Source organism: Marmota monax, unplaced genomic scaffold, assembly GCF_021218885.2.
Source record: "Marmota monax isolate L192 unplaced genomic scaffold, Marmota_monax_Labrador192_F-V1.1 WCK01_AAM20220418_F8-fsc00187, whole genome shotgun sequence".
Classification (NCBI taxonomy): domain Eukaryota; kingdom Metazoa; phylum Chordata; class Mammalia; order Rodentia; family Sciuridae; genus Marmota; species Marmota monax.
Genome location: NW_026694837.1, coordinates 279,530 through 303,727, shown reverse-complemented (window position 1 = coordinate 303,727; position 24,198 = coordinate 279,530). Strand labels below are relative to the sequence as shown.

Sequence of the window (24,198 nt, the reverse complement as noted above, 5' to 3'; positions counted from 1 at the left end):
TCATTCAGTTTTAGAACAACTAATATTTATTCCTAGGGTCAAGCAAAGGTGTCATGTGACATCTTTAAAACTATTAAAGTTATTATGTGACCTTATTAAAACTATTCTCTAAATCCCCAAGAAGTGTACATATTAAAGTCCTCACATAAATAAAACAACAAACTACTTACTCCTTTAATTTTAACCAACACTTAATAAAAAATATGCTCTAGTATGTGCTTTGGTTTACACAGCCCAGTATTCCAACAATTAAATGCAGGATTAGCATTATAAGGAATTTTCTACTTTCACAGAATTTTATTTCATTTCCAGATAAGGTGATGAGGGAACTCTGATATTCACTGACTACATTTTGAACAAAATATCTACCTACTTATATATCAAAATTATGGAAATCCTTTTCAAAATTAAATATATGGAAAACCAAACACACTGGGAGACAAAAATGGAAACAAAATTATCAAAACTGAAATAGAAGACTTAGAGTAAATTCCCTCAATTACTCTGCTACCCCATTTTCTTAGGAGTGAATCACACAGTGTTCTTTAAGATAATTTATAAGCTGTCCTTCTGAACTCTCCTGCACTTTGTATGGATTTATGAAGGTTTAATGTACCATAACTACATTGTGTCAGTGCTAGTTTTACCAGATGATGTTATTTATCTGGTGGACTTCATCAAACTCACAATGTCTGTAGAGGCAATGCTGTTTCCAAACATGAAAATAACCAATTACCAACCAACTCTCAGCTAGCATTTTAATTGGGCATGTTGGCAATTCAAAAATCTTTATTTGTGATGTTAACATTCCCAACTTAGGGAGCTCCTCTGACTTTGAATTTTTACCATCTAATCATAGAATAGGATATACAAGTTATTCTGCTCAGTCAATAGTCAAGACATTCATTCACTATAGACCTGAAAACACAGGAATGCTTTTTGTAATATAATATTCTGGACAAAATAATCTTTAAATGTCCTGGTTATTTTATTTTTGGGGAGGAAAAACTCCACTCTCATTCACCAATTAAAGGTCTAAATTAAGAGCATGCTCTGATGGCTTTGGGTGAGTAATTTCCTCACCTCTATATGTCATAAAAATCAAGTTATCCTATGACCAGTGTGATTTTGCAATCTGTACAATCAGAAAAATGAGAAATTATACCCCAATTGATTCAAATGTATGAATTTCCAAGATCATTGTAATGTCATGTGTAGCTAATAAAATTTTTTTTTTAAATCAAGTTATCAATAATAAGAATCAGGAACAGAATATCAAACTTCAGTGTTTCTTTTTACAGTGCTAAAAATCATGGGGTAGGAGGTTCACTGTGGAAGAGAAAAATGTTTCAGTTCATATGTGGTCTTCAGATTACTCCCAAATCCAGAGAAACTCCAATATACAGGATAGTGGAGCCAGTAGTGTACTCTGGCTCTCTAGGTGTGGTACATACACAAATGCAATCTCCATCCCCAAAAGATATCCCTGAAACTGTTAATGTGTTTCCGGACAGGGCACAAAAGACACTGATGAACTGGTTGTATTAAGGACCTTAAAATGAGATTATGCCGGACTCTCCAGGTGGGCCCAATAGGAGGGTCAGAATCAGTAAAGGTGGTGCAAAGACAGCAGCGGATGTCTGAGAGCAAAACAAGATTAGCTCTACATTTACTTTTTTTTCACTATCTCCATCTAAAGAGAGAGATTTAAAGAGGTACATTGCTGTTTGATGTTGGAAGAAGGGACTATGAATCAAGGAACATGGCCAATTCCTAGAAATAGAAAAGGCAGGATATGGAGTCTCTCAAGAGCCTCCAGTAGGAAGTTGATGCTACCGACACCTTGATTTTCAGACCTCTGATTTCCAGAAGGTTACAATAATAAATTTGTGTTGCTTGAAGCCACTACACTTGTGGTAATTTCTTGCAGAAAAAGTAGAAAATCGATGTGGTAGAAAAACAAGCCTGATGTATACAGTTTGCTCATTTCCATGGTAAAAACCCTTCATGGCCAATTTTAAGCCATATGGTCAAGTGCTACACACAACTGGCTGAGCTGGTAACAGCCCACATCAACATATCACTGGGTATAATTACAAAGTGGCACTGGTAAGGCAGACTTTCTATAAAAACCTGACCCAAAACTTTCATGTGATTCTCATATGGTCCTTCAATGATCTTCAGTACTTTAAAACTTCCTCCAACTGGCCAATATGCTGCTCAGCCATTATCTCAGCACTGCCTTTCTTCAAGTCTCAGCCATACATGCTGGCTCGTCCTTGAATACAGAATATTACCAAAATTATGAAAGTGTTGAGCTTAACCACATGCGTATGAGGTCCAACAAGAGACTGTAAATTCTCTCAGAGCAAACCTTCAATTTAGTGAGTCCCCAACTTAGCTGTGTCCTGAGTGTGGGTGATGATGGCATTAGTGAAATCAGTTCAAGAGCAGGTCTCCTGTGTCCAGTGAAAAACACTCTTGGGAGCTCTTATGGGACAATTTTTGAATGAGAAAGGACCATTCAGAACTCCTTGCCTATGGGAGATTTATGTCACTGACTAGAGCCGGCCCTAAGGAAGTTGATAAAGAAAGGATTTGGAGGATTTCAGCCTCCTCATTTGGAATGGAGGAAAGAAAATAACTCAGAAGGAAAGAGTTGGTTTAAAACTTCATTCGTCAACAGCTTGGGAGGCTCAGGCAGGAGTATCATGAGGCAGCCAGCCTCAACAACTTAGTGAGTCCCCAAGCAACTTAGCGAGACCCTGGCTTTAAATAAAATAATTTTTAAAAGGGCTGGGGATGTGGCTCAGTGGTTAAGTGCCCCTGATTTCAATCCCCAGTACCAAAAAGACAAAAATAAATAAATAAATAATAAAAACTTTATTCATTGTGTGTATGTGTGTGTACTGCCTCCTGAGATTCTCCTCCAATAGGATTAGGTCCTAAAATAGGTATTTTTAAATGCCCAGGAAGCTCCTTAAATCTGTGGTTCAGAACTGTCACTATGGCCAGAGATTCTCAACCAGAGCCACTCTGCCCCATCTAGGAACATCTGGCAGTGCTTAAAGACATACACCCTACTGGCATCTGGTGGGTAGAGGATATTCTACAATGTACAGAGAAGCCCCCACACAAAGGATTATCAATCCAAAATGTCAATAGCTCCAAAGTAGAGAAACTGACCTATCTCAAACCATAACAGGTTCTCTGCCTCCCCTAGTATTTCTATTCCTGGAAACAGAGTCTGCAGCAAATAGGTTGTTACAATGCATTATTTATTAATGATGACATTTCTATACAGATCAGAATATAAATCCTTGCACTTTGTGCCAAGTAATAATTATTATTACACAAATGACAGCCTATGCCAAAGGAGATTTTTTAAAGGTTACCAAATATGGCATTAGCTATCATTCTGTCTACACTAATTATATTCTCTAAAGAATTATCTTTTAAAATCACTTTTTCATTTGTATGAAACATTAAGTGTATTCAAGTCATTCATGCAATTTCAAATCCTCTTTATAATAACGTTTCTTTTCCAGAAATGTCACTTTTCATTCAGCTATCTTGCTATGATGCTTCCCTACACTATTTTCTTCAGAAAAAAAAAATGTGCTTAGATTAAGTGAAGAATCATCTTTGTAACACTCCTCCAAAAGTACTTAATGAATATAAAAATATCATATTCAGATTTTAAGAGGCTCTGTTCTCATTTACCTTCTCTTTCTAATGTAAATGCTAATCTCTTCTAAAGTAATTGGACTTACTTAAATTGCCAGTCACAATTAACACACACTCAAAATGTGCCATTGGCAAGGATGAAATACCAACAGAGAGAAGTATCTTGTATTCAGTAGCTTTTTGTTTCCTGGAATTAAAATTTGAAATGAATTTAATTACTCACAAAAAAGGCTTGGTCAACCAATCCAATTTTCCCCAGCAAAAAAAGATAAACATAATGCAAAGCAAAACAGGAAGGCAACACTGACTTGTCTTTTCAGAAAATTTTGAAGAAAATCATTCCAATTATAACAAGTCTAATATACATCAGGTTTTACATAGAAGAACATAAATGGAATTGCCAAATGACTACATCTAGTCTTTTCAATTGTACATCCAACATAAAGGAAAATCAAGCTTTCTAGGGAGCATCAGGAGTATAGGGACAAGGACTGTACCAGATTCAACATGCAAGGGAGTAGGGAATAGGTTTTCTTCTGAGCTGGTTCTTGTGAAGAAGTGTATTTGTTCAGATTGCTATGGTGGTCCTTTGGTTTACAGCCTACTGTGCTCACCTTGATTTGGAGGTTCTGAGGGTAGTGAGAATAGTCAGTGGGAGCTGACCAGCCAGCACACTGCTCTTCACTGAGTTACGTAGCACCCACAGGCAAGGCAAGCCTGTGGGTTTTAAATGATGTGAGATGGAGAGGGTCAGACTGGTAGGAAGAAATCATTATCATTACTGCAGTCCCTGTGATCAAGGCACCACGGACCTTATCAGTTCTGTCTTGCGGCAACTCTGTGAGGTATATACTGCTATTTGATATTGTTACACAGATGCAGAAATTAAGGTTTGAAAGGGTTAAACTGCCTATGGCGGCACAAATAATAAGCAGCAGAATTTGGTTTGTTGACTGGAAGATGTTATAGTCCTCTCTCTTAGTCACTATTCTATACCACTTCCCTAATTGGAGACAGAAGGATCCATGGGAGACAGGACTGAACTCTTAAACTACAAGAGCAGAATCAACCCTCCCTGAGCAACCTTGGCTCAACAAAAAGCTCAGCCTTCCCAGCATGCTCTGGTCCTTGCAGTCACATTTAGACTTGATGGCTCATCTGTCACCTTAAGACTCAAAAAGGCACACTATCACTTAATGTTAAACAACTGTTTCATTTTATTTCAAGCAGCTGCTTCCATTTATGCTTCAGTTGGAAAAGCATTTGGCTACACTCACAAAGCATGAGTACTCTGATGAGCTTTGAAGTGCCACATAAAATAAATTGATCATATTTAGGCATATGCTCCAACCAGGCAATGGGAAGACCAGACTCCATGCTGACCCACAAAGTTCCATTTCTGGACTTGCTCAATCCCTTTTATTGCCCTGTCATCAAATTCTAATGCAGTTGGTTTACAGTTTATGTGCTTATTTAGTTTCCTATGCTATAATGATATTTGTGTTGGCTGTTTTTACTTGATAGATTCCAAAGTATCACCCCTGCGTAACCTGACATGGAGGCATCTAGAATCACTTAATCTGTAAAACACATGGCAAAGAATTCCATCTTGACAAACCTACAAGTTGGGTAAAAATCACTGATTAAGGTTTTCACAAAACCCAATGGGTTTTGAGTATAGACAGTCAGAAGCCCTTGAATAAGGATGGCATTTTAGTTTGTTGTCCTTATAAATATTGTTGTTTTTCACAGCAATAAGTACAGTTAGCAAAGAGCTGAACAATTTTGAATGACAGCCCCTGATAGTCATTGTGTTGACTACAAAAACTCAAAAAGGCAGAATGTTTGGAGGTAGAATTCTAAAAAGCATGCTTGGGACCTGAAATTTAAGGAGGCATTCCATTCCAACTGCTGAGCAGTGACAGTATCTTTACTGAGGTGACTTTCTGTGGAGTCCAGGCACAGGGGCTATTCTTAGAATAACCAAAAAAAGCATAGAGCTGCCTAAAAATAATGATGACTCAACACCTAGAGGCTTCGATGATGTAATGTTGTCAAAGAACACCCTCTCCCCTCACAGGTCGCAGTTTTTAAAATAAACTAGCTCACAGCTCACCTTCTGAGGAAAGCAAAAATTTCACACACTGAAGGAGAAAATTAGGACACGTGGGTTTGCATATAAAATGTGCTATTCATCCCTTGCTGGTCACTATAGCTTGGTTTACTTGGAGAAGAGTTTCCTGCCAAAATCAAAGACAGTTCCTTGCTTCTGCCACCCACTTTTATCAGTCATCCTTTCAAAACAAGTCCACGAGGAAGGACAGCAAAGCTGATTACACAAGAAGAGGGCTTGAAAAATCACGTTCTCAAGTCACCACAGCCAGCACATTTCAGGCCTAGGATGGGTTCATTCAGAGACTATTGTACATATGCAAGGTATAGCATAAAACAAAGAACAAAAACAGACTCTACCCTTCCACCACAGTAGCCACTGAAGTCCAGCAGCATGTTTTTGGGCTGTTCCATGGCCATGGGCCAACAAGGGCCACAAAGTGATCAAGAACAGGAGCAAATCAAGGCACAGTAGCTGTTGTGGGTACCTCGCCAGGAAAGTTCAAGCAGGAGGGGATCTGAGAAGTGTGTGGCTTCATCCCATCTGAGCTGCCCAAGGTCAGGGACAAGATGGCTGTCAAGGTCACCAAGAAAAAGGTGAACATACACAATTATGCTAAGAGGAAGCAAGAGGAGATGAGCAACATCCTGACCACCCTAAGGAAAGTGGCTGCCAGGAAAGACTGAGCCCCTTCTTTGCTCTGAATAGAATTAAAAAAAAAATCCTAGTGCCTTCCCTATTTCCTTGTGGGTGCCCATTCTTCAGTCTTGATCTTTCACTTTACCTAACTTGTGCTATAATTATTGGACCCCAGTGAACATTAAGTTTCATGAAGGCTTGTATCTTCTTTACCTTTCAAGGCCAAAAGCACTACTTGGGATGTGTAGTGCTTTTGGCCTTGTAGTGTATATTTTCAATAATTATTAAATAATTGATGGTTCAGTATAATTGACTGTTGCAGTATCCTTGTTAGCATATTTACGGGTCACTGTTCTTCTCTGGGTACTTGTGTATTTTAGGCTATTTTAGGCTATAATATCTCCTAGGGGAATATTTATTGAAAAGGGGTTCATTTAGCAAATAGCCTTCAAGTTCCAAAAGACTCTAGATCATTGCAAGAAAACACCTGGGGACAGGATGCTCTTCACACCACAGTGCCCATCTATTTGTTCTTCAAGTTTACTCTTTTTAGCAAGAAACAAAGCAAGAAATATGTCTGAAAGTCCAGAATGGGAGTCTTGTAAAAGAGTATAATTACAACAAAACTCTGCATCTGATGTAACCCACTGGGTTTTACATGTACAGTGTGTTTCTTTTTCAAAAAGGTGACCTTGTTACCACACTGTTTTCACTGTGCTTTTCTGGAATTCCCAAAAACCAGTTCTCAAGCTGCAAGGGAAAATCATTCCTCCATTTTGTAGATATTTCTCATTATAATGTTTATGTGCATGCTGTTTTTAAGTGAAAATTATTTTACTCAGGCTGGCTATCTATCAGGGTTACTAGAAATAATTCAAAATAATGTTTGTTTCCACAAATTCAAACCTACCCTAAGTAAAAAGGCTTTACACCACTCAAAATGTTGTAGGATGCACCCTCAGCGATGCTAGAAGAGGAGTCCCTTTGAAAGGGACCATACTCACTTAGACACATGAACTCAGATGGTTTGGTGAGGCGCAACCCCTGGGGCTGTGAGCCCTGTTGTCAACAGGAAGCTGGACACAGCAGAGCTGGGAAACCCAACATGTACTTGCTCGTGTCTCCTCTTTCTAACTCATGATGCCCCTGGCCCCACATTTAGAGCAAGAGTATCCAGAAGAAGCAATTTTAGTGAACACAGGTTATCAGTGCCAACCTTCTGCCACTGAGGACTCCTTCCCTGAAATGTCTGAAGAGGTTAATGAGAAGCCAAACTCCTCTCCTCTCATGTGCCCCTTGCAAAGCCTGCCACTCAGTGATAATGTTTAAGTGGACTTCTATTCCAAGTTCTGCAACTTGATAGAACATAATGCCAATGAAGAAAACAGTCCCTTTGAGGGAAAGCATCAGACATTGGAACTACAGTAACTTTCCATAAAGTAATTCATCTCTAGGTGTTCAGGGTTCAAAAAATGAGTTATTATAAAGACAAACTTAAACACTCATACCCTCAAATGGCTTGTATGTGTTCATTTTCTCACAAGTCAATATTAAAATAATTAGATTTAAGAGTCATTTAAGATAGTTATACTTATAGTTCCAGAAACATGTAGATCAAGACAGTGCATAGGTGTGGAAGACATGACTGTGACTGATAGTTTCATTTTTCCTTAAAGATGATTAAAAATTATTTCAACAATGAATTACAGCAAGAAAATTTTTTTTCATGTATATATTATTTTAAAAAACATCATATATTTTACTAATTTAGGTGATTTTTCTTTTCCTATTTGCAGTGGAATTTGAAAATCTGCAAATACATTCTTAATGAGCACTAGCCAGCTTCTACATAGGTTGAGAGGTGATCATTGAAGTACTTATAACTGCCGCCAATGCCCCGTATGCTCCCCGGAAGATTGCCGACAGACCCACGCGGTAGTCTCCTGGACCCCAACAGGAAGTCCCTCCTCCGGAATTCCCTCCTACTGCATTTCCCCAACCAATGGGAACTCTCCAGGAGTCCCGAAGCAGGCCAAGGCGGACAGCAGGAGTCCAATATCCATATGAATGCAGATCTTAACACAATCATATCATCTCAATGGCTTGCTGGCGTCACCTTTCAACCAAAAATGACATGCATCATATTACTTGGCTGTGGCTCTTAGCAACTTAATTAAACATAATTAAGTTATTATAAGAGAATTTTCAAAACCAGTAAAAATAATGCTGCTCTATTAATTTTTAATTCAATTCAGGGAAAAGGAAAAATATGTAAAGCCACCTAACCGTCCCAGTAAGAAAAAAATATCAGTTCCCAAGAATAAATTAAGTTTTCCTGACAGTAGTTTTAAAAGACATGGGGAGCAGTGAATAAGGGGTATCCTACAACAAATGCAGAAAGAGTGGCAAAGACCAAGATTAAACTTCCTTAATACCAGAGGGTCTGATATAAAAGCACAACTTGGTTGTGATCCTGCTCTAAGCAGCCTAAGTCGTCCTTTCAACTTCCATAGCACCCCAGTTGTCTAGCTCACATGCTTCTAGAAAAGCACTTGGTCTTTAGAAAAGCTCCTTTCTCCTTTGAACCAGTGAAAGGCAGTCACAGATTTAGATAGTGGGGAGGGGAATGAAAAGGGAGGGAAATGGAACTGAAGTTTACCAAGGCTCCCACTGTGCTCCCTCCTCTACCCATTGTGCCTCCTCCTCGGCCATCACAGAACAAACCTATAATGAAGATATCTTGACCCCATTTTACAGAAAGGGAACTGAGGAACTGAGGATGGTAAGTTGGACAAGATCCCATAAGTAGAAGGTAATAGAAGCAGGATTTGGAACCAAGAGCTTCTGGATCCAAAGCCCTTTCCCTGGGCTCTTCTGCCTCTTGTGAGGCCCACATGGTATGTAAAGACCATGGGGAAGTCTGGGGGTCAGAAGAATGAGGAGCTCTTCTACTGCCCTCAAAACACATCCTGCAGGAATGGAAGACTAGACCATCCTAGAAGGCAGTGCATCCTATGAATAAATAAAATATCATCATTATATATCAACTTGGATTTAATAAGAATTACAAATTTAGGGAGAAGATATAGGTTTTCAACAAAGTGAAAGGAAAAGCATTTCAACATGTTGATAAAAAATCATAACCGTGGTCAGTGAGTCATCCCGCCCCCGGAAATACTGAGAGAGATTCTGATGTTTATGGTTAAAACAATGGTCCTTCTGTATGATACAACATTCTGAGTAAAACAGAACATTACCCAAATGTTACCAGACACTGATTAAACTTAATTAGTTCTGTTTGTATATATCCATTCTGCTAAACAGGTAGAGGAATACAGTTGAGCACCATATGGAAAAATTATAAATGAGCAGATAAGAAGTAAATACACATAACACGTGAATGGCCTCACTCTCACAGAGTAAATATCACTTGGTATTAATGGCCCTGGCACTCCGCCCATCTATATAACACTGATCTCTTCCATGGAGCTAAATGCCAGGCCTGCTGAGATGGATACCTCTGTGGAGTTTTAAAGTTCACATCAAAAGCTCCTGACTTTCTCTGATCATTTCTGAGTCAGTCAAGAAGTACCTGACCACCAAACTGAGACCAGAATCAAGGAATCCAAGAAAGACAGGTTGAAGCCCATCCTCTCTTCAGCTGTTGAAAGTGAGGAAAATAAAATAATTAAGCTCATCCCTCCCCTGGGCTCCATCTCTGAACCTGCCTCATGAAAAAGGAATGTTCATAGGTAACATATTTCAGTAGTTATCATTGGACTTATAGATTATTTTAAATTTGAATAATTCAAAATTATTTCACTCTGACCAGGGCCATCAAGATGCTTGTGCCTTTTGTGCACCTGTCAGGGCTCCTGGTCCTGGAAGAGTGGAGGATGAAATGAAGTCTTTTCTCTCTGCACCAAACCATCCACTCTGGTCAGAAATGCACCTAGCCTGCAGAGGAAAGAGCACCCTGTTTACAAGGTCAGCTTCCTTATCCTGGGCAGTATGCCCTGAGACTACTTCTATCCACAGAGGTAACTTCTAATAATCCACGAAGTCACCGTCCAGTATTTTTTTTTTTTAGAACCAGTGCTTGGAAACCACATGAAGTGAATTCCAAGTACCTTTGATTTTTTTTCCCCCAAAAGAGGTAAAGACTCTGTGTCCCTCTTTAATATTATCACAAGTTAAATGGAACATGGAAGCCTTTTCCCACAGGTCTCACCAAGAATTTGTGCTCACTCACTCTTGGGCACAGAAACCAAATACTTTCAGCCCTGTTCAATTCTTTCCATTGCTCCAATCATTTCCAGGTAGTTAAGTGGGACATTTAGAGTGGCTTGCCAGGCTCTCGGGCCTTAGGGAGCCACTTAGTACTGTGGAAAAGCAAGATACTAAATATGCCTCTGGAATATTTTAGTCACTTGGAGAAAGGTTAAGTTCCAGGGAATGTCCTACAGCAGCTTTCAAATCTGCCCCACACTGGGCCTCTCATTTGGCAGGTGCCCCTGAGTGATTAAAGGTGACTAATTGTGGTTCCCAGTCACCATCCAGAAGCAAAAAAATACAGGACCAACATACCGCATGTTATGATAGCACTGTCCTTTTACAATTGAAATGCTCTCAAAATAACTAACAAATACAAATAAATGTGATTTTTACCTACAAATAAAAATAACAAGAGAAAAAAAATTAAACTCCTAAATACTTCTTAAAGATCTGATGTCTGGTTTAACTGTTGCTTGCTTTAATGTTTAAAATTCGTGCATGGTTATCATTTCGTGCCCTCAAGTTGCTATAGATCATTTTAATTTTGCAAACTGTAGTTTAAGTAAACCAATGCTTACTTAAACTACAATAAATTATCATCTTCATGTCAACCTTTGCTATACATCCTTGGTGTAAATTTTTCAACCAGACTTAAATCCTTCCCTTTCCATGTTTTATAGGGTCTTCCAAAGCACCAGACTTGTTTGGTTTCCGTTGCTATTTTTCCTCTCCTTTTTTTTCTGTTTTCTCTAAGTTTTCTTCTCTGGGGGTAGTTGTAAAAACAAATTTGCTTAAGATGCTTATAATTAATTGTTTACTCAGTTGGCTTACTATAAATGAGTCAATCGCCTCTAAAACTTCATACTATCACACATGCATACTCATGTTTATGGCAGCACAATTCACAATAGCCAAACTATGGAATCAGCCGAGGTGTCCATCAATAAATGGGTGAATGAATAAAGAAAATGTGGTATGTATACATGATGGAGTTTTATTCAGCCATAAAGAAAAATGAAATTATGTTATTTGCAGGAATGTGAGTGGCATTTGAAAACATTTTGTTAAGCAAAATAAGCCAAACTCAGAAGGTCAAGGCTCATGTATTTTCTCTCATATGTGGAAACTGGAGAGGAAAAAGGAAAAGAAATGTGGGATGAGGGTGTCTCATGAAAACTGAAGAGAAATCAGTAGAATAGAGGAAAGGGACCGGGGTAAAGGAAGAGGGAAGGGAAATGGAAAATAACCAGAGAATAATAGCTAAAATATGTTGTTATATTGTGAGCTTGTGTAACTATATAACAACACATCCCATTATGCACAACTATAACACAGCAAGTAAAAAGTGAAAAAAGAAAAAGAGTTTTAAGCATCCCAAAAATATAAGTCGACATGTAAAACAGCTTTCTTTAATCCTGTAACTGTCATGTCCTAACTATAGGAGTGACTTAGATTCTATGCGCTCACACTTGCATGGGTGTTGGAGGTGAATTGCCAGAGTTCTTCCTGCCTTAATTCTTTTACTTGAAAGTTCATGCTGATGGAGAGGCCACTCTGTTCCTAGCTTCCTAGCACCTGTTTTCTGTAGTAGGATTTAGAGATAGGAAGGCATGGAGAGTCATGAACTAACTTAGAAATCAGGAAATCTTGCTCTACTCTTTCCAATATCTCTAAATAATCAGATATTCCTGGAAAATGCATATTTCCATGTCTTTGGTCACCGTTTCAGTGGCAGTTCAATTCAATATTGATTGAGCATCTGTTGCATGTCAGACCCAGTGGGAGGTGCTGGAAATTTTACAAAGAAGAATAATCCAAACTTTGCCTGCTTTTAAGGATTTCAGGGTCTGGAGAAGAAAGTGAAATGAAGAAAAGAATAACCACCTATTGGTTATTGGGCCAGGATGCTCTCCTATGAACACAGATCAGATCAATGGTCAGGAGCTGGGATGAAGGGTTGGGGCAGCATGAGCAGTGATATCAGGTCAAGGCCACAGGCTGTAAACTATAGGCACTCAAAGAAGTAGACTCAGCAAGTGTCGGAATTTGACTCAGGGAAGCCCACTCAGGTAGTATTCATGCACGAGGTTCATTCTGGTTTTAATACACCCTTTATTTCCAATAGATATGAGCCCTTTGCAACCCTAGTCATCAGGTTAGCACCTGAAGCCCAAGCCACCAGGTTAGTCCCTGAAGCCTCAGGCTCCAATGTATTTCTTACAGTTCTAACTCCCAGCAGAGTCACAGTCTAGGCCTGCTCCAGCAGACCCAGGGTCTAGGCCTGAACCATTATATCCCATTTCTGGATGGCCTCTATAGTCTCAGGCACTAGCAACACACCCCTGTGAAATCAGGTTCCAGTCCTGAACACCCAGGTTTCAGGCCAGAACTTTCCATCTCTGTCTCCAGACAGGCCCCTTCAGACCCAGGCCCCAAACCTGTCTCTGTATCTAAGTCAGTGGCCCCAGACTGCAGCAAACCCAGAGTCCTAGACTACCTCGGTGGAACCAGTGTCAGGCCAGCTCCATGGATAAAGGTTCCAGGACCAACTTATTGACACAAGCTCAAGTCCCACTCCAGTTTCAGAGCAGTACCCATAGATTCAGACCCTAGGCATGTCCCAAAGGACCTGGTCACCAGGCCTATCCTAGCACCTAGCTGGCTTCTGCAGACTCAGATTCAAGAATCACCTCTGTTCCAGCTGTGCGCTTTTAAACCTATGCACCAGCCACTCCCACAGATGTAATCAACGGGTCCATCCCACCAGATCCAGGCTCCAGACCCAACTCCACAGACGAAGCACTGGGCCTGCTAACTTTCCAACCCAGGCACAATGCTGGCCTGCCTGAGGATTCCAGAAACAAGCCCACCCATAGACCACACCAGGGAGCTGTCTAGAATGTCATGATGGACTGACTGGTAAAAGACTTCCCCAAAGACTGAAACAATTCCTACTTCTTCAAGTGCACAGACACTAATTCTCAGCCACAGGGATCAAGAGAAACAGGGGAAACATAACACCACTGAAGGAACAAAATCAACCACTAGTAACTAAACCTAAAGAATTGAAGATTTGACCAGGCACAGTGGTGCACACCTGTAATTGCAAGTTCAAAGACTGCCCCAGCAACTCAGAAAGACCCTGAGAAAAAGGGCGGGGGGTGGGGGTGCAGCGGGCGGGGGATATGGCTCAGTGGTTGAGAATCCCTGGGTTCAATCCCTGGTACCAAAAAAAAAAAAATAGATTTATGAGCTGCCTGGCAAAGAATTCAGAATAGTCTTAAGGAAGCGAATGAAATTCAAGAAAATAGATAGAAATAATTCAGCAAATAGACTTGAAGTCAAAGACCATAAAAAGGGATAAAGAAGGTGACAAAGGAATCAATTCCACAAGAAGATATCACAATATATGCAACCAACATTAGAGTATATAAATATATAAAATGAATATTTATAGATCTGAAGGACAAAAGAAACTATAATATCTCAGGGAAATGCAAATTTAAACCATAATGTGATATTACTTCACACCTGTTAGAAAGGCTATTATCCAAAAGACAAGAGTCAGCAAGTGGTAGAGAGGCTATGAGAAGAGGGAACACGTGTACACAGTTGGTGGGAATGTAAATGTACAGCCATTATGGTAAACAGTATAGAGGCTCCAATAAATAAGTAAGTAAATAAATAAATAAATAAGACTACTATGTCATCTAGCAATTCCACTACTGGGTATATACCCAAAGGATATAAAATGAATATCTCAAAGAGATATCTGTGCCCCTGTGTTTATTGTAGCATTATTCACAGTAATCAAGATAAGGAATCAATTTAAGTGTCCATCAAATGATGAATGGATAAAGAAAATAATCTGCCTATTAGAAGTGGGAAATTCTGTCATTGTGATAACATGAATAAACCAGGGTTCAGGTTGTAGCTCTGCAGCAGAGTGCTTGCCTAGTATATGCTAAGGTGCTAAGCCCTGGGTTCTATTCTCATCACTGAAAAACAAAACAAAACAAAACAAAAATCAAGAAACAAACCTGAAGAACATTGTGTTAGGTAAATAAGCCAGGCAGTGGTACAATGCTTGTCTAGTATGCTCATGGCCGGGAGTTTGATCCCCAGCACTGCAAAAATAAATATGGAAGAAAGAAAGATAGTTGAACTCAGAAGCAGAGAATAGAAGGGTGGTTACCAGGTGCTGGAGAAGGGGATAGTTTAGAAAGATGTTTGTCAAAGAATACAAAATTTCAGTTAGAAAGGAGGAACAAGGTCATGAGATTTGTTGTGCAACATGATAACTACTGTTAATAATAATGTATTGTATTTTTGAAAATGATCAAAAAGGTAGGTTTTAACCATGTTCTCATTATTCAAAGTATATGAACTAATGCACATGTTAATTAATTCTAATTAGCCATTGTACAATGTGGACATATTTCAAAACATCATATTGTACACAATAAATATATATAATTTCTACTTTTCAATTAAAAACAACATTATGGGGACATTTAATTGCTTATCTTGATGGCATTTCATATTTCAGTGATTAACTCATTCTTTTTGAACAAGGGATGTAGCCTCATGTTCATATCTTATAGATTTACAACTTATATCTACATAATGCAAAGTAATATCAACTTATGGTTTAAATTCGCATTTCCCTGAGATATTATAGTTTCTTTCTTCCTTGAGATCTGTAATATGTTACAAATCTGACACCCTTGAGGCCTGATATGTTTGGGATTCGAATTTGGGGTTCTAGAAATATAATACACCACACATGCCTCCTATTGTGTAATGTCCCTCCAATGTCTGGGGCTATGTGTAATTAAAAACAGGAATCTGCAGAGAAACAGAATATTCACACCATGAGGGGATTTTTCTTCTGGTCATATTTTAAATAAATTAGGTCAAATGAGATTTTGCCTCAAAATGAACTATGAAAAAAAAGTCTCACTTTCAAAGATATTCAGATTCTGGAACTGCTTATAGGGGAGATTTAGCTTTGAAAATTTTTTAGGGTGTCCTAATAATGTCTACAATATTAGACTAGACCATTCTTTCCTTGGCTAAGATCCTGAAGATGGAATTTATTGACATTTAGAGGCCATGTTGAATGAGAATTTTATACCTTTGAATATTGGAATCACTCTACCCACTCTCAATGAATTGAGATGATCCATTTGCAAGAAGCACAAGACTGAGAGAATATAGACCCGGGATTTCCAACCTCATTCCAACCTCATACCCATTGTGGTAGAATATACTCTTTAACAGTGGTTGGCAGAAATGCCACTTTATTTTTTTTTTAATTTTTTTTTGTGTGTGTAGAGGAGAAACAGAAAGGCAATAAATATAGTTGTATGCTAAATGACCTTTTGAATGCCCTTTTGATTTGGCATTATCTTGAACACTTAGTGTATATTATCTGTGGGCTTATTTTTAATTGATATCTCTTGATAGATTATAAATTCAATGAGCTATGTGTATCTTGTTCACCCTTGTATCACCAGAGACAATTATCATACCTGTTTGCAATAAATATTTGTATGCTGAGAGGTAGTAGTAAGCTTAATATGTAAGAGCCTGGCTGCCATTAATGTGTAAGAGCTTGGCTGCCATTAACGTGGCAGCCTAGGTCTGAACCCTGTCTCAGTCATTGCCAGCTGTGACACTGTGGCAAACTATCTGTGCAAATCAGTGTCCTCCTCTGAAAACTGAGGACAATGACACTCATTGTATCAACCTAGATGGACTCAGTTATACTCTAAAAACAAGCCCCCACATATCAATGGGCTAAAGTAGCAATGGTTTTTTTGTTTGCTTATTTGTTGGTTCTTGCTGAGTTACATGCTCGTCATAGATTGGCTAGGACTCTGTCCTGTATTGTCCTTGTCCTCAGTCTGAGACCCAAACTGCCTTAACAGGCACTAGCTGGCACAATGTCAATTTCCCTAGCAGAGTGAAAAGCACATTCTTCAGGGCCCAGCATTAGAAGTGAAATGTTTGACATAGACACAACGCAAGTTACTTGTGCTTGCATACTGGGCGGACTAGCCAGTGAGGTCCAGGGCTAACCACCCTGCCATGAGCCCAGTAGGTAACAAGGCAGAAAGGCACTGTCCTCATAGGGCTATTTGTGAAGGTACAAGTGTTTATAAATCACTTGGAAAGCACCTGGCACCTCAACACATGTGTTTGCTACCTCCACAGGTGTTTGCTGCCATGTTTATTCTTATCTAAACTAAATGCATTCATCCATTTGAAGGACATTATGAAGTCACCTTTCAGACTTCTCCTTATTCAGTTGAATTTGGATAAATGTTTCATAGCAGTTGTTTCCCTGTTCTCCTTTAGAGACCAGTGGACACCAATGTCCTATGCTTCAGACCATTTTCTAGTCCAGCACAGATCCTGGGCAGTTTGGAGGACATTTCCTCTAGCCTCATCTGTCTTGAGACTTCTGCAGTCCAGGGGGCCCAAAAAGGCAAAGCCAAGGAGGGGGCATGCTGAAGGGAAATGAACCTTAGTAGCTTTTATGAGTTGGATGCTGTGAAGATCCCAGTTCTAAATGTGTTTCATGCAAAAATATTTATACTTCAAGCTGTAGCATGCAAACAGCAATCTGCATTTATTGGTTTCAGATGCCAATTTCCTCCAGCTCCAGTTCTCCTTTGTGTTATATAAACAAATCTCAACCATCTGGACCACAACAAGCCACACTGAAGTATGCGCTCATTCATTGCAAAAGCATCAAATCAAAATACAATCTCACAGAATTCTGCTTAACAGAAAATTGGAATGTGTTTTGTGGACCTCAAAAAGCTGTTTAAAAATGAATGTTAGGTGTCAGGACTTAGAATTTGAAAAGGATAGCAGAAATAAAAACATTAAAAATATTGATCACATTGATAAGCAGAAACAAACATAACCAGAATGTCATATCCTATGGTGTTACCTATATTATGAGCAGTCTAATTGAGCACTCTCCAAATTACCTCACAAAGGAGAAGTCCCCAGGAAAGGTTTCTCAGACATGTGAGAAAATAGAAAAGAGATTGCTCTCAGATTCACTCATGAGTGCCAGAAAGCAAAAGCTTAAATTCTTACCCTTGTAAGAAATGTAAAACAAATACTTCAGAACAATTGCAAGAAGTAGGCTAAACTCATTAATGTCAAGACACAATGATTCAAAAGGAGGTTATGCCAAAAAATAAAGGACTCGCTCAAGCAAGTTACGCATGTGACCACCTACGCACCTGCACATCCGAAAAGAATGCTAAGCATCAGCCCCATGATAAAATCCCAGACTGCTGAACTCGTCTCCCCAAAGCCAGACATAAAGACAATTACCATGGCCAGCCTTGCCCACAGGCAAATACAAGAAGAGCTGGAGACATTTCGTGCTTCTTTTCCCTCTGCCTAAAAATATCTCCCCACCAACTTAGCACAGTGCTTAAAAATGTCTATCCTTTGGGAAAGATACCCATCATGACTTCATGGCTCATATTCATAAATCTGAACCTTGTGGAAAGAATATTGAGAAAACAAGGTATAAAATAAAGGAATTTATTAAGATAGTGAAAACTGATGGGTCTGTGTTAGCTTTCTATTATTATGTAATGAATACCTGGGAGAGAAGAGGCTTATTTCAGCTCTGTCTACAATCAATTGGCTTGTCACTTTGAGCTTGTGATGAGGCAGCACATAAGAGCAGAAGCACATTGTGGAACTAAACCATTCACTTCATGGGCAGAAAATGCAAGAGGAAGAGCCTGGGGTCCTACTGTCCCCTTTAATGGCACCTCAGCCTCCATGACTTGCAAGAGCTCCCACTAGACTCCACTTCTTAAAAGTTACGCAGCCTCCCAATAGTGCCACTCTGGGGAACAAGCCTTTAACAAAGGCATTTGGAGGACTTTCCAGATCAAATTCTAGCTACATTACTGGGAAGACTCTGAGGTTCTGAATTGTGAAGAGAAGCACATGGCAGGGAAAAGGAGGTGCCACCAAGCTGCCTGAACACTTTTCCTCGAGTTCTAATGATTGTGCCTCCTGGCTATTCTTAACCCATCTGGTGTCTAATTATCTTGCACATACCCTTAAACCATGTATGTGTAATTACATCAAAGCTGAATCTACCAGATTACTTGGCATCCTAGAAATGCTCTAAACATGGAGGCTGTGTGATCACACAAGTTAGAAGACTATCTGTTGGATTTCCTAAGTTTCAGTGTGTAGACATTGGCCAATTAAATTCCCACCTCCTTGACTACAAAAGTGGGATCCCAGTCATTTGAAACTTGCTCAACTAAACTAGATCTTGTTTACTTTGACTCAATATTTTGTTTTAAAACCAATGCTTCTTCTTGAGATGCTATGCTCCAACTTTGTACACAAATTAATTGAAAATACTTAGTAATCTATTATCCAACCACAAATCAGAAGATGAAGTCTGCCCAGATGTAGGCAGACTCCCATGAACTGTCCCCAAGTTTCCATCCTTTAATGGCCCCAATTTGGGTCAGTTGATTGGCCATTAGGAATAGTACTTCTAAAATGACTAGTGCCTTCATACACCTTATTATTCCAATCTATTAGAAGTATTTCTCAGGAGAGAATTAAACCCCATTAAATCTTTAAGGCAGACCCTTCTAGTTGTGATATTTAGATAAATAGAAGGTATAATGAGAAAATATGGACCCTTCATTCATAGTTAAATAATGATAATTTAAATATTATTTATTTAAATGAATATAATTTAAATATTAATAATAATTTCAATTGCCTTTAGTAAATCATTGCAATTTACTATAATTTTATAATTTCCAGATTTCCTTGGGATGCACTACTGTCTTACTTTAAATAGTCTTGGTTATCACAGTCCTGAAAATTCCAATCACACAAATTTGCTGTATTTCAACTAACTTTCAGTTCATCATTTAATTCCAAAATAATATTGTTATAAAATATTCAAATGGCTTGAAATAATTCCTAACCCTCTAGAATGGTTTTTCTCTGTTGTTCTTAGGATTGTTTGAATCATCAATAAAACCCCAAAATCAGACTTTCAGAAAATTGTGCTCAGTCAACGAAGTTCAAACTTCAATAGTTGGCAAGAAAAGCTAACTTTTATAAAACAGCAATCATCAATCCTACTTTTATATCTCACACAGAGCCACGCTCTTCAATTTAGGGGAGAAGGCCCTTTCCCCTAAACTGTTGCCCATGTTTTACAACATGGTCTAATAGTAACTATTTATAAGTAGGTTTCTATATCTACATGAAAGGTTGGATCCATTCAAATATTAAAAAGCCAAAGAAATCTGAAATAAACTTTAGAAAGATCTCCAAATGGAATGTCTACAATGATTTCCAAAAGCATTTACTCCAAATCAAGTTTGTGTCTTAATATGGGAAACTAGAAAGTGTTTATACCTGGACAACCTCATTCCCTAATCATTTCAGTTCAAGGCATTACTGCTGTCAGTCAGTTCTTACAACACACATGTAGCAATACCTCTCAGTATCAATGAATAAAGAAGAAGTTAGATGGTCAATGAACTGTTCTTTTCCAATAACTGATGAGGAATAGGAATCACAATGTAAGAAGCCACTTTGAGAGCATTCATCAAACTGTAGGAGGCAGAGGGGCGAAGAAGAGCATGTACTTGAAGAGGGCTCGATTTGATCTAGCATTAGTCTCATCAACAACCTTGTCGGGTGTTCCTTCAAAACTAGCTCATAATCGGCTTTTGTCATCCTGTTACATATGCCAAAAACAGAGCCAACTAAGCATTTTCAAAAACATCAGCCCCAATGAACAAGGCAATATGTTGTGTAAATGCCACATCTCTCCGTATTTCAGGAACAGGAAATTTCTTACCTTGCTCTCTTCTCCTTCAAACACAGACTGGTGAACATTACATGCAAACAACGAGTTGGGGAGATCGTTGAAGTCAGTGATTGCTTGAAAGGCTTCCTCTGCGAAACACCGAGTGACGGCCCAGTCCCTGTCTATGCAGCAGAGTAAGAGAAGCCCTCCATCTTCTGGGATGTACCCCTGTTGCCCCAGGCTCCTCATTCCGATGAAGTATGATTCTCCCCTCATTCCTGAAGACACACAGACAGATATTTATTAAAGTTGAACAAATTCCTTAAAACTCAGTTTTCAGGTTCTGGACAGTTTGGGGCAGGATAGGGAAGTGTTCATATCATTCCATTTCTCTTTGACTCAGAATTTCCCAGGCAGCTCTGTTTCTGAGCAATCGCCCAGTCAGTTCTATGGTCAAAACCAAAACCAAGATAAAAGTTATATTGTGTACATGTATGAGTATGTAAAAACAAATCCCATCAGTATGCACAACTATAATGCACTAAAACAAAAACTTGTAAATCCCAACTCCCCAAAAAAGTTGGAGACTACCACCACTATTAATACTAATGATGCCTGTCATGTGCTGAGTTCCAGGTATTATTCTAAATGATTTACATGCATTAAACCTATTTAATCTCCACAATTACCTATGAGGTTGGCACCAATATTATCCCCATTTTATATATGGGAAAACAGAGGAACAAAGCAATTAAGTAGCCCTTAAAAGGTTAATTACAAAATGGCAAAGCTAGGATCCAAACCCAAGAGATATGGCACCAGAACTCTCTCTCCTTTGCCATGGGAATGAAGCTTATCAAAATTAGCAGAAATTTAAAGAAATATGATCTAACTCATAATCACCTGAGTCTTGATTCCATTGACTCTAATAGTTAACTGTTGGTCCACAATGAGAATACATGTACACACATGCAATACTTGTTATTTCCTCTTCTGCATGGGACAATTACTGCAAGTCACTGTAAGCCTTGTCCAGATCTTGAAAAATGAGGAATACCCTGGCTAAGTCATGCTTTGTAGATCCCTCTCCCTCCTATCCCCATGAAGCCTTATGATATTCATTTTGCCTAGCTGTCTGTGTTCAATCTTTCTATCATTTCCTAAACCTTCCATAATTGACCCAAATGCAGAGGTTTCGCTTTTATAATATTGGGTACATAATTCAGGAGATTTGGTTTGTCTCCCCACATATTTCAAGGATCTCATGAACTTTTTTTTTTCATGTTTATTTTCATGCCTATAATACTCTTCTTCCCAAAGTTCAATAGAGACCAGTCAGTGAAAACACTTGCCAATGGTTACACAGGCAGGACTAACTGACAATTATGAGGTGGTCACTGAGTCATCTCCATCGAGCTTGATTTTCTTCATGCCCAGCATCACAGGGTAAAGGCAGAAATGTGGGCACCATTAACATCACTCTGCCTTCAGGATGCTCAGTCAGACAACTTCTGGGACCCCCGCCAACACACGGGTTCTGCTTATACCTCTTTCAAATTCTGAATCATGATGATGAGATTTTGTTTTTCCTCTTAATTTTTCCTAGAAAAGTCACTATGAGAGTTTGATAAGCAGTTTCTCATACCAATAATGAGTTACATATAAAATCTCTGGTTGAGATAGAAGCAAAAAAAATCAATAATTTGGAGTAATAATTCTAAAATTGAATCACAGTTTGTTTTGTTTGGTTTTGGTTTTAGTAGTGGGGATTGAATCCAGTGGCACTTAGCCATGGAGCCACATTCCCAGTCCACTTGTTTAATTTTTAATTTTTATTTTAAGACAGGTCTTACTAAGTTGCTCAGGGACTTGCTAAGTTGATGAGGCTGGCTTTGAGCTTATGTCTCAGACTCCCAAGTCATTGGGATTTAGGAGTGTGCTGTAATCATGGTAAATGGAATCACTGTAATTGTAGTAAATAAAAAATAATTGTTCTATATAAAATATGATAAAACTATTCTTATATTCTGAAGTTTTTAAAACTCCAACTAGTGCAATATTTTCTGTATATAATAATAAAATAAATATTTTCATTAAAATATGATGTATGGTTTATTCTATAAATCACCTAAATTATATGAATATTTTCAATTAGAAGGAAAATGATCTAATAAAATTAAAATAAATGGAATTCAACTGCTAGACATCTTCAAAACACATATACATTCATTTTTATTCATCTATATAGTTCTTCATATTTTAGTGTAAATAAATAACAGTCATTATTGAGTATTATTAGAATACCAGATACCTTACTAGTAAAAATAATTACTAAGAACACCAAAACAACAATGTTTCTATCAATAGATTATAGGAAAATATTTTGATCATGAAGTCATTCATAATCATCCAGTAGCATGAACCATAGATATTGTCAATTTTGGTTTTATGTTTAAGCTTGTCCATTTTACTTTATAAAAGTTTGAGTGAATAAAGACTGGTCCTCAAATTTTATTACATATGTTCTGTGAATGTTTCAATTATTCTTTCACCAAAAAGAAACTAAAATCCAATGCTGAACAAATTAAATAGGCCAAATAATAAGCCTCACTTAGGACTCATTTTAATCTACTCAAATAGCTTTAACCTCTGTTCTAAGCTGTAACAATACGATTATCTTCATGAGACTTTATTTTAAGCTCATTACTTTCAGGAAAGATTTGAAGAGTGAATGCATTTTTGGCAAACAACCCACTCTACTTACATGGAGAAATACTTTAGAAGTCAGAGCTTCAATGAACGAACCCTAATTTCTCTTTTCATTTCCCATCACTGGCTTATTTCATAATCTGGAGGAGTCACATGATCATTCAATGACTCAGTTTATCCTCATAACGTAAGAACAAAATCACCTCCCTGCCTCCCTCTGCAAAGTAAGGGGAGGCACAGGAATCAAGCAGGAACCAAAGTGACCAGAATCAGCATTAACCATTAAATAGAAGAGAATGTAATATGAAGTGCTATAAAACACTTCATTAGGATAATCTCAGAACAAGGAAATTATGCTTTTGGATCATCACTAAACTTTAGGAAGCCCAAATAAACAGAAAAAAAAGAGAAAAATTTGATGATGAGAAAAACTTTCTAATAAGGACATGGAAAGCCCCAAGTACCAAGCTAACTGGTTCATCTTTTAAAATTAATTTCAAAAGTCTTAACTCTAATAAGAAACGTTTGAGGCAACCATTGTTTGCCTAACAAAAAAATGTGCATGTGTTGTATTTTATTTCTAAGTCTGAGGTTGGCCCTCCAAAAGGAAGAGCTGCCTTAAACTGGAGGTATGCCCACCACCCATGGGTATGTTCCCCCGCAACCCCGCACTACTCAGCCTTCTCCAATGAAACCCCCTCTCTTAGAGTTAGTGCTTTCTTTGACCCACATCTCAACTTCAACTGGTATTTCCTGAGAGCAGAGATTGGGCTGTCTTCCTCCTTACATCTTCAGATACATATAGATAGTCCTCAAAAAGATGTTAAGATTAATGAATGAATGACATGAAAAGGAGTCATTTTCAGGAAGTAACAGACCAGCAATTGGATTATAATGACCAACTTAAAATATGTTGTTTATTTCAAATGTATAC

General features: G+C 38.4%; 1 protein-coding gene across 1 annotated transcript in view; it reads right to left on the bottom strand.

The window, feature by feature from the left end:
* Window positions 1-24,198, bottom strand: part of Rcan2 (regulator of calcineurin 2) — a 246,490-nt gene that overhangs the window by 182,877 nt on the left and 39,415 nt on the right. Inside the window, exon 2 of the mRNA XM_046426169.2 lies at window positions 20,607-20,833. Within this exon, the coding sequence (XP_046282125.1) occupies window positions 20,607-20,831 (225 nt within the window). The 5' untranslated portion in view covers window positions 20,832-20,833. The remainder of the gene's footprint in view (window positions 1-20,606; window positions 20,834-24,198) is intronic.